Consider the following 10,687-nt stretch of genomic DNA (forward strand, 5'->3'; position numbering starts at 1 on the left):
CGGGACAGGTCCTTACCACTCGGCTCGCCACCCCCCAGGGCACCCCTGTCTACCCCGCGCCTGCTCATCAACAAGGAGAAGACCGGGCAGGTGAGTTGGCTCTTATTGGAGCCCCCCCTCTCTCCCCTCCCCCTCCCCACCCGGGCCCCACTTTCCCTTTCGCTGCCTTCCTGGAGACCTGGGACCCCTCAGCTCAGGCCAGGGATTCCAGAACCCGGAGGGTCAGAGGTCAGGCCACCTCAACTCGGAGATTCTACAGGCCCCTGGGTCGCTCGGGACTCTTCTGAACCAAGTGACAGACCCCAACTCAGAGCAACCCGAGCCAGAACAGGAGCTCTGTGCCTCCTGCAAGTGAAGAGTCAGGGCGCGTTGGTCGGGAGGCGCCCCCTCCCTCTTTTGGCTCTTCTCCTGAGGTGGCCTCCCTCCCTCATCCCTGGGGAGGGCTGCTTCCTCCAACAGGCCAAACATGCCATGTGCCAGATGCTGTCCTAAGCACTTTCCTTTTTGTATTCATTTTTATCTTTAAAAATTTTATCTTGGGGCGCCTGGGTGGCCCAGTCGGTTATGCGTCTGACTTCGGCTCAGGTCCATGATCTCACGGTTTGTGAGTTCGAGCCCTGAGTCGGGCTCTGTGCTGACAGCTCGGAGCCTGGAGTCTGCTTCGGATTCTGTGTCTCCCTCTCTCTGCCCCTCCCCTACTCACACTCTGTCTTTCTCTGTCTCTCAAAAGTAAATGTAAAAACAAAATTTTTAAAAAATTTTTATCTTAAGCCGGCTCCACACCCAACATGGGGCTTGAACTCATGACCCTGAGATTAAGAGTTGTGTGCTCTAGGGGCGCCTGGGTGGCTCAGTCGGTTAAGCGTCCGACTTCAGCTCAGGTCATGATCTCACGGTTCCTGGGTTTGAGCCCCACGTCCGGCTCTATGCTGACAGCTCAGAGCCTGGAGCCTGTTTCAGATTCTGTGTCTCCCTCTCTCCCTGCCGCTCCCCTGCTTGTGCTCTATCTCTCCTTCAAAAATAAATAAACATCAAAAAATAAAAAAATAAAAGACAGTTGCGTGCTCTACCGACTGAGCCAGCCAGACGCCCCCTAAGTACTTTCTAAGTATTAACCCGCCGACGGTCCAGGGCTAGGAGTGGTTTGGTAGTTGCCCCTACTCTACAGATAAGGAAACTGAGGTTCAGAGAGGCCAAGTCACTTGAACAAAGTCACAGAGCAGGGAACAAACCCAGGCCACCTGGCTCCAGCGTCTGTGCTCTGAGCTCCCCGCCCGCCCCCACAGACTGACCCTTTCCTGGGGATGATGATGGGCCTGGGAGGAGGCATGGACTTCGACTCCAAGAAGGCCTATCGGTGAGTCCTGGGCCTGTGAGGGTCAGGGCCAAGGTGAGAGGGAGGGTGTGAAGATACACGGACTGGGAAGAGCGGGCAGGGCCCTGGGACAAGCCTGGGAGCTCTGACTGTCCCACCCACAGGGACGTGGCCTGGCTGGGTGACTGTGACCGGGGCTGCCTGGCCCTTGCTGACCTCCTTGGATGGAAGGTAAGGAGTTGGGCCACCTCGGCCCACCCTGAGCCCAGTCCCTAGTCCCCTGCCCCACAGGTTCTCTGACCCCAGGATGCACGGTGACCTCTGACCTCAGTGAACTTTGCCCCCCGCAGGAGGAGCTGGAGGACCTCGTCCGGAAGGAGCATGCCCGCATAGATGCCCAGCAGGCGGGGTCGGGGAGCCCTAACCCCAACCCTTCAACTTCGCCCAGGAAGTCCCCACCTCCTGCCAAGGAGGAGGCCAGAACCCCGGAGGGAGAGAAACCCCAGTGACAGCCACGCCCCCCGGGGAAGGATGCCCAGCAAATCCGGGACAGCAGAGCCCCAGCCAGCCCTGGCCCCCTCTAACTTGCAGCTCTCATCTGGGGAGCTCAGAACCTCGTCCCAGTCTCTTAACCACTTCCTCTCAAAACTGGGTTCCCAGCCCCCTGACCCTGGCAGATCTCTAACACCTCCCAGGGGCCGAGGCCTGGGCAGCCCGGCTGTAACAGCCCGCGGTCTCTAACCACCCGCAGGGCCGAGGGTCAACCTCCCCTCATCTCTAACTGCTCCCCGGGCCAGGGCCGCCTCTAAACTCCTAACTATTCCGCCCCGGGCCCCAGGGCTCCCAGGGCTCCCAGGGCTCCCCCTGCCCTCCACTGCTCCTCGGGGCCTGTGGCCAAGCAGGGCCAGTCCAACCTACCCTGGGCGGGCCCCTCAAACATCACTCCCACTCAGTGGGGGGAGCTGAGCCTGAAGGCCTCCCTGGTCTGTGTCTCCGACGCCCGAAGCGGGTGCCGGTCCCCTTCCCTTGGGACCCACTTCCCATGCGGGGAGGGGCAGATAATGTTGCTTATTGGAGACAAATTAAAAACAGAAACAACTAACGATCAGCTCTCCAGCCTCCCAGTTCCTTTCTGCGGGCACACGGGGAAGCAGCCGGAGGGCGGGCGGCAGGGAGACTAGAACACCTGCAGGCTCTTACGAGAAACAGCAGAGGGTGTTGACGGGACTCCGGGGCCTGCGACAGCCCCGTGGCTCTTCCCCGTGGGCCCCCAGATGGCCAGAGTCCCTTCCTCCAAAGCCTGGTCACCTAAGGTCTGAGCCCCCAAAAGAGGGGAAGGTTGGTTTCAGATACCCCCCCCCCAGCCCCGCCTCTTCCCCCACCCGCTCAGCTTCCTCTCTCTGTGAGGAACACTTTCACTTCCTGCTACTCCAGGCCTCCCCTCGAAGAACAGGTAGGGGTCCCCAGGGACCGAGCAGCTGGCGTTGTCACCCCCCACTGCCTCCCTTCGGTATCAGGTTGCTGCCCCCATGCTGCCCTGGCCAGCGCCACCGGCCTCCTCCCCTTCCTCCCCCTCCCCCTCCCCGTCCTCCTCCTCCTCCTCCACGTCTTCTCCTCTGTGGGACCCAGGCGAGCATCTGCCTCCCTGCCCCTACCCCTCCTGCCTGCTCTCCCCTGGACTGAGCACCTGCTCACTGTCCCCACCCTTCCCCAAACCCTGGGTTTCTGGTCAGCAAGCTATTTATTACCCGCCTCCTATACCACCCCAAGCAAGAATGGAAGCCCCTGAGAGCGTCCTGTCTATCACCTTCCCCCCGGGGCTAGCACCTCAGTCTGGGCCTGTACTTCTTAAGCGTTTGTTGGGTGCACAGATGAATGGCCACAGATGTCTCACTCCTGGGACTGCCTCAGGGAAAATATTCAAAAATGCCCACCTTGAGTCATAACCCACTGTAGCTAGGATTGTGTATTGGCTTTAAGAGTTGAGGCCCAGGGGCTCCTGGGTGGCTGTCGGTTGAGCGTCCGACTTCGGCTCAGGTCATGACCTCACGGTCCGTGAGTTTGAGCCCCGCGTCGGGCTCTGTGCTGACAGCTCAGAGCCTGGAGTCTGCTTTGGATTCTACGTTTCCCTCTCTCTCTCTGCCCATTCCCCGTTCATGCTCTGTCTCTCTCTGTCTCAAAAATAAAATAAAACATTAAAAAAAATTATAAAAAAAAAAAAAGAGTTGAGGCCTGATAGGGGCACCTGGCTGGCCCAGCCATAGAGCATACGACTCTTGATCTCAGGGCTGTGAGTTCAAACCCCATGTTGGGCATGGAGCCCACTTAAAAAATCTTTAAAAAAAATTTTTTTTTAAACATTTATTCATTTTTCAGAGATGGAGAGAGACAGAGCATGAGTAGGGGAGGGGCAGAGATACAGAGAGACACAGAATCCGAAGCAGGCTCCGGGCTCTGAGTTGTCAGCACAGAGCCCCATGCGGGGCTCGAACCCCTGGACCATGAGATCATGACCCGAGCCGAAGTTGGACGCTTAACCGACTGAGCCACCCAGGCGCCCAGAAAAAACCTTTTTTAAAAATTAAGAGTTGAGGTCCAGTGGATAGAGGGGACAGATGTGTCACAAAGCAAAAAGCAAAGTGGTTACAATAAAATCTAGGTAGTGAGTACATGGATGTTCCCTGTAAAATTCTCTCCTTTTTTCTGAACGTTTGAAAACTTTCACAGTAGAATGTTGGTGGGGGCGGGAATATCCGAGAGCCCTTCTGTGGTCTGGGAAGGGAGGAAGAGAGGACGTCTGTAACATGATGGCACGTTTACAGAGTGCCTACCATGGGCGGAGCACTTGTCCACACACGGGGTTGTTACTCAACTGCTCCGCGTCTGTATTATGGCAGCACCGGTTGTCAAAATCTGAAGTGTTCCTGTACCCCTTGGTAAATAGCTGTTGGTTTGGGTCCTCCCCTTGTCCCCTCCCCACCAGGACACACGGGCCTTCCTTCTGGGATCCCCACATCTCCCCACCAGCCAGCCGCTAAAGAACTGACACCTGGCACAGCGAGGGGCTTTGGGCCCATTCTGATCGGTCAGGGTCTCTGCTATATCGTGAATATTACCCCTGGATTGGAGCAGCCTTGAACTTTACCTTCCTCCCTGCCAGAGGCCAGACCATGGCTTGCTGGCCTCCCGCATCCTGAGGATGGCCCAGCCGGAGGACAAGGCCTCCGCAGGCCTCATCGACGGGGAGAGGTGAGAGCTGCGGGGGCTGGGGTCTCCAACTCCTGCCCCCGGATTCAGAAGGCCCTTCCAGCCATCCAATGCCCACCCCCCCCATAGGACCCTGAATCTCATCTCGCCCCTGGGCTGCCCCTTGCCCCCTGCACCTTGGACCCCACCTTAGTGTCCAACTGCCCACCTCTAACCTCTGGTCTCCTGGACCCTGCACGTCCCAGGATGGTTCCACCACAGGTGAATGGAGCAGGTGAGACCCCCTTAGGGGTCCTTGGGACCCCAGAGCCACTCCTTCGCCTGCAGAGGACACGGGGGGTGTGGCAGATCCCAGAGCTGGCTACTCAGGATGCGGGAGCCCTTCTTGAGCTGTGGCCACCGGGGGTGAGTACTCACAGCCGGGGACCCTCTCTGACCCTCCCCATGACACCGTGGGTCAGTCAGGACTCCGCTGCTTGCTGGTGACAAACAGCACAAGCCGGGAAAACGAAAAAAGGCCACTTACTGAAAAGTAAGTGGGCTGAAAACCCCGGAAGAAAGGGAATTTCAGCAATGTCTGGATCCTGAGCATTAGACGACTTATAAAGTTCTCTTCATCCCATGTCTTGGCTTGGCTTAAAAAAATTTTTTTAACGTTTACTTATTTCTGAGACAGAGAGAGAGCATGAGTGGAGGAGGGGCAGAGAGAGCCGTCAGCGCAGAGGCCGACGCGGGGCTCGAACTCACAAACCGTGAGATCGTGACCCGAGCCGAAGTCGGTCGCTCAACCAACTGAGCCACCCAGGCACCCCTTGGCTTTGCTTTAAACTGTGCGGAAAGCCGACCGTTTGGGGTTTTGAGGAACAAACACTCGATCCACACAGTAGCTTAGGCAAATAGGCACTGCTCTTTGTACCAGAAAGGCAGCTGCAGGCTCTAGTTTAGCAGCTCGGGGACATCAAGGCCAGCTTTTGCAATTCTCTTGGACTTCCTCCGTGGTTGCCCAGTGGCTGCCCCGGGTCCAAGCACGTGTGTGAGCTCCAGGCAGGAGGAAGACGAGAAAGGAAGCTCCGGTTAAAAGAAACAGGAAAACCAAAAGCCTTCACAATTGATTCAAAACATACGGAGGGGGGCCCCCGGGTAGCAATACATTGTTTAAAGCTCCCCTGGGGGTTATAAAACCCGAGGTGAGAAACACCACCTACGTCATTATCCATCTTCTACGGCTGGGCAGATGAGGCCCTCACAACCCTGCAGTTCTGCAAGGGACAGGGAACGGATTAGGATAAGGCAACTAGGGCCTACACAGCTTCCTTCTCGAGGGGGCTCCCTCCTTGTGGTGGCAGAGATGGCTGTCCCCAGCTCAGGGCCACATCTCACAAGCTTAGCAATCCCAGTGTGAAAAGAGTCCTTGTGCCGAAGACCTCCAGCAAAAACCTCGTGGAAGATTTCCATTGGCTGGGCCTGATTCACATGCCCATCTCTGAACCAATCACAGTGGTTAGAAAGCACTGTCATGCTATTGGCTAGGTCAGGTCACAGACCACCCCTAGGGCTTGGACAGAGTTAGTCCCACCCACGGGCACTAAGGGAGGAAGTGGGTTTCTCTAAAGGAAATTTGGCCAGTGGAACCCGACATAAGGGAAATGGGATGCTGGGCAGGCAAAAGTAACAGACATCGGCACAAATCCTCTCCAAGATGACCTTTGCCTCCACCCCCACCCCCGAACCAGAGTTTCCTGGTCACAGGACACAACTCCAGCCAGGTCCTGGTGTTGAGGACAGGAGCTTCACCAGGAGAAGTCTGCACCTACCAGATCCAGAAGCTTCCTGGAGGTAAGGAGCCTACTCTTGAGTTTCCAGTCCACAGCAAATTTGGTGAGCTTCGCTTCCAAAATAATCTCCCAAATCCTATTTGGTGGCATAAGTGGGATGCAAGCCTAAAGACACAGGAAAAGATGGGGACTTCAAGGGGTGGAAATTTCCCTGTGTTGAAGGGCTGTTGGGGGACTGCAGAACTGAGGAAGAGAGAGTCCCAGGGAAGATGAGGCTGCCACCCTCCAACTTTTCTTCCTTGCCCTTTGTTGCCCCCAACCCTCAGGTGTTTCTCTGGAATACTCTAACCTCTGTATGCCGGACCTGCCCCATCTCCTGGCTTTCCTATCAGCCAGCAGGTACAGGTTACCCGTCAAAAGGGCTAAGGGGATCCAACTCTAAGGCATCCCACCCACGGCAGCTCCCCATTATCTTTTCTCAGGGATGTTTTGCCCAGAACACTGCTCTTGCCCCCTCCCACTCAAAGGCCAGGAGACCAACAAACAGGTGAGAGGCCACCTTCCAGCCTCCTTGGTCCAGAAGGATGGCACTTCAGGAACCAGACTTCTGTGTTTGAGGGAAGATAGAATGGGGGTCTGAGAGCGCTGTGGGAGGCTCGACTCCTGGGCCTGAGTGACAAGGGACCAGGGACGAAGCCTCAGCTCCTTCGGTAATGAGGCTGGGAATTAATTCTCCTGGGACCCTGAAGGAACCAGGCCTGGCGCCTGGGACATCTGGGACACGTCGGTTGTGCTGGCTCCCAGGTCTTCCACAGACCGGCGGCGTCCAACTCAACATCTCGGAGAAGGTGCTCCCCATGGTGAACAAGCTGTACCTGGAGACCCACGGAGGGTGGGGTTTGGAGCAGATCACCGCAGAGACACCTCCAGGGACTGCAGAAAGCCACAGTTCAGGTTAGCCGGGTGGGGCAGGGCCCTGGGCCCTTGAAGGATGAGGGAGCTATTGCCGCTGTTCTGCGGGACCCGACCCTCTCCTCACATCCAGCCCCCAGGAACCCTGCCCCTCACCGGGTCTCCTGGGTCGAAGGCCCGCTCAGCCCAGAAGGATACCATCCTGGGCCAACCCTAGCCAGCCTGGTGGAGGAGAAAGAGAAGGAGGACGAGGACGAGGACGAGGACAGCTACAAAGATGAAGAGAAAGGACCTGACGATGTTCTCACCCATCACATCCAGGCTCTGGCCAGGGCCCGGAGCAACTACGTGGGCAGGCAGTTCCAGGGCCTTCGAGCCCGCCTCACCTCAAATGCTGGAGGGCCCCACAGGCCCGGGGACCCAGCCACAGAGCTGCTTCAGGATGTGCGGCACCTCCTTACCGACCTCCAGGATCACTTGTCAAAGGACCCCGACGTCAGGGCTGTCTTTGGGAGCCGGGGGCCTGGGGTCCCCCAGAAGGAGGAGGATCTTGGTAATAAGGAGGACTGGGAGGGAATTTATGGCCAATGCCCCGACCCACTCGGGTTCTCGTTTGCCATCTCCGGGCCTTACGTGTGTGTTTCACACCCAACGTCTTTCTCTCCATCCGTGTGCACCTGTTTGCTTTTCCACTCACGTGCTTTTCCCTCCCTACGGGAACATCTCTCACATGGGCGACAGCCATACTCCACACCCAGGCTCCCTCTTGCACACGTGTTCCCACCCATGTCTACACTTGTGGGCGGCCAGAAGCCAGGGAGGGCTGGGGGGCGGGGGGGGGGGGGGAGGGTAAGGTCAAGTGGAGCGAGAGGGTGGACGTGGGTCAGCCTGGCGGCCCTTCGCTCACCGACCTCAACCCCTCACAGGCGCCGCGTTGGAGGCCGCCCTGTGCCGGGCGGTGCTGGAGCCCCTGAAGCCCGCCCTGTGGACGCGACTCCGGACGCTGCGAGCCCGGGAGCTGCGGCGACTGCGGCAGCGACAAACAGCCCTGCGGGCGGGGGCGGGGCCTGAGGGGCAGGGCCCCGTCCCCGCCCTGCGGAGCCGCATCCACGCGCGCCTGGAGCACCTCCACGCCGCCTGCGCCCCACGCCGCAAGGTGGCGCTGCTGCTGGAGGTGTGCAGTGACGTTTACGCGGGCCTGGCTCAGGGCGAGGACCAAGGTAAAGAAGGTTTACCCGCGTCTACCCGGATGTGCGGTGGCTGGAGGATTGGGGAGGCGCGGTGGGAGGCGCCAGTGTGCACGTCGAGGGGAGAGGGTGACCCGCTCTAGCAGGGGGCGCCTACGCGGGCCTGGGGATCCGCCGAGAGGCGTTTGCCGGCCCAGCGAGGTGGAAGGGCAGCCCGCACTCGTGTTCTGGGGATCGGACGGAGGGGTCTGCACGCCCGCCATCCACCTCGGAGCCCGTCCTGCTCCGCCAGAGCCCCTGGGGGCCGACGCCTTCCTGCCCGCGCTGACGGAAGAACTGATCTGGAGTCCGCACATTGGGGAGACGCAGCTGGACGTGGAGTTTCTTATGGAGCTCTTGGATCCGGACGAGCTGCGGGGAGAAGGTGAGCCCCCACCCCGGAACGCCGGGACCCCACAGGGGGCGCCCTGGGGCCAAACAGCCTCGCCCTACAGCAAGGGTTAAACTGCAGGGGGACCTCGGCCACCAGCGTAGCCTGAGAGCTGCGCTGACCACCCCTTCCTGCCCCTAGCCGGGTACTACCTGACCACGTGGTTTGGGGCGCTGCACCACATTGCTCACTACCAGCCCGATGTGGGCCGCGCACCCCAGGGGCTCAGCTCTGAGGCCCGCGCCTCCCTGCGCCAGTGGCACAGCCGGCGAACGCTGCACAGACAGGACAGACAGGACCGCGGAGCCCAGGTGATCGCCCCTCCGGACTGCGGGTGGAGGGGACCGCTGGACCCACTGTCCTTCTGACCCAGGCTCCTGCCTCTCCCCACAGGTCCAACTGCCCTTTGAGGAGCCATGGGCAAGAGACACTGTGCCCAGAGACGGACTATGATAAGGGGTCCCACATCCTCCTGTTCCTCAGGCAAGATTCGGGAGGCGCCGATTTCTGACCCCTGTTGGTTTAGGTGCCAGGAGGCCGCGAGGTTCCCCGGAACAGACCCACCTCTGGGCCTTTGCATTGGCTACTCCATTCTCTAGTATTTATATCGCTCCGTCCCTCCGTTCCTTCAGGTCTTTGGGTGGCTGTCACCTTCTCGGGGAGGCTCTCCCAGACACCCTGTGTAAAATTGCACCTCCTCTGGCTTGACCCTCCCTGCGGCAGGCAGAATAATGCTCCCCCCCCCCAAGACATCCACCTCCTGATCCCCCAAATCTGTGAATATGTTACCTTACATGGTCAAAGGGACCTGACATGTGTGACCAAATGAATGATCTTGACATGGGGAGATTATTCTGGATCATCCTGGTGGACCGGTAACATCACAGGAGTCCTCTTAGGAGGGAGGTTGGGAGGGTCAGAGTCAGAGAAGGAGATGTGATTTTGTAAGCAGAGGTCAGAGTGATGTGGCCAGGAGCCAAAGACTTGTCTAGAAGCTGAAAAAGACGGGGAATGGATTTCCCCCTGGAACCTCCAGAAAGAATTCGGCCTTTGATTTAGGCCCTAAGACCCGTTTTGGACTTCTGACCTTTAGAACTGCAAGATAATACATTTGTGGTTTTTTGAGCCACTACATTTGTGGTAATTTGTTACAGCAGCAACAGGAAGCTGATATACTCTCTTACCCCAATCTTTATTTTTCTTCCATAGAAATGATCACTTCCTAACATACCATAAAATGTCCATATTTATTGTGTTAATTGTCCATAGGCTCCCGTCCCTTAGAACAGCACAGCACCATCCAAGAGAAATACAATGCAAGCTAGGTATGCAATTCTAAATATTCTAGTAGCTACATTACAGAAAAGTAAAAACTCAAGTGAAATTAACCTTAATAACCTATTGGATTTAACTCAGTGTATCCCAAAGGTTATCACTCGTAACATGTGATCGATATCCAAAAATTAGGGGCTCCTGGCTGGCTCAGTCAGAGGAGCGTGTGACTCTTGATCTCAGGGTCGTGGGCTCGAGCCCCACGTTAGGTGTAGAGATTACTTAAAAATTAAAATAATATATTGGGATGCCTGGGTGACTCAGTCGGTTAAACGTCCAGCTTTGGCTCAGGTCATGATCTCACCGTCCATGAGTTTGAGCCCCGAGTCAGGCTCTGTGCTGACAGCTCAGAGCCTGGAGCCTGCTTCAGATTCCGTGTCTCCCTCTCTCTCTGCCCTTCCCCTGCTCACGCTCTGTCTCTCTCTAAAAAATAAACATTAAAAATTTTTTTTGAATAAAAAAAAATCCTTAAAAAAATATATCCAAAAATTATCGTGCTATTTAACATTCTTTTTGTGTGCGTGCTAAA

General features: G+C 57.3%; 2 protein-coding genes and 1 long non-coding RNA gene across 3 annotated transcripts in view; 2 read left to right on the forward strand and 1 right to left on the reverse strand.

The window, feature by feature from the left end:
• SIRT2 (sirtuin 2) overlaps window positions 1-2,420 on the forward strand; it is a 17,559-nt gene extending 15,139 nt beyond the window's left edge. The window contains exons 12-15 of the mRNA XM_040445935.1: window positions 9-90; window positions 1,287-1,357; window positions 1,480-1,546; window positions 1,666-2,420. Coding sequence (XP_040301869.1) covers window positions 9-90; window positions 1,287-1,357; window positions 1,480-1,546; window positions 1,666-1,824 — 379 coding nt within the window. The 3' untranslated portion in view covers window positions 1,825-2,420. The remainder of the gene's footprint in view (window positions 1-8; window positions 91-1,286; window positions 1,358-1,479; window positions 1,547-1,665) is intronic.
• A 122-nt stretch (window positions 2,421-2,542) lies between these two features.
• On the forward strand, window positions 2,543-9,958 carry RINL (Ras and Rab interactor like). Its single transcript, XM_040445931.1, has 12 exons — window positions 2,543-2,768; window positions 4,299-4,564; window positions 4,768-4,927; window positions 6,256-6,358; window positions 6,624-6,696; window positions 6,780-6,844; window positions 7,102-7,251; window positions 7,343-7,762; window positions 8,136-8,429; window positions 8,689-8,820; window positions 8,968-9,137; window positions 9,220-9,958. Exons 2-12 carry the CDS (start codon window positions 4,515-4,517, stop codon window positions 9,277-9,279), a joined length of 1,677 nt encoding a protein of 558 aa, XP_040301865.1. The 5' UTR covers window positions 2,543-2,768; window positions 4,299-4,514; the 3' UTR covers window positions 9,280-9,958.
• Window positions 5,599-8,217, reverse strand: LOC121011490 (uncharacterized). Its single transcript, XR_005781633.1, has 4 exons — window positions 8,121-8,217; window positions 7,081-7,230; window positions 6,337-6,462; window positions 5,599-5,781 (listed from the first exon to the last, which is right to left on the reverse strand). It is a non-coding gene; the product is annotated as an uncharacterized LOC121011490 (long non-coding RNA).
• Window positions 9,959-10,687: the final 729 nt, after the last annotated feature.

The sequence above is a fragment of the Herpailurus yagouaroundi genome, unplaced genomic scaffold (genome assembly GCF_014898765.1).
Source record: "Herpailurus yagouaroundi ecotype Mexico unplaced genomic scaffold, PumYag 194, whole genome shotgun sequence".
In the NCBI taxonomy this organism is placed as follows: Eukaryota; Metazoa; Chordata; class Mammalia; order Carnivora; family Felidae; genus Herpailurus; species Herpailurus yagouaroundi.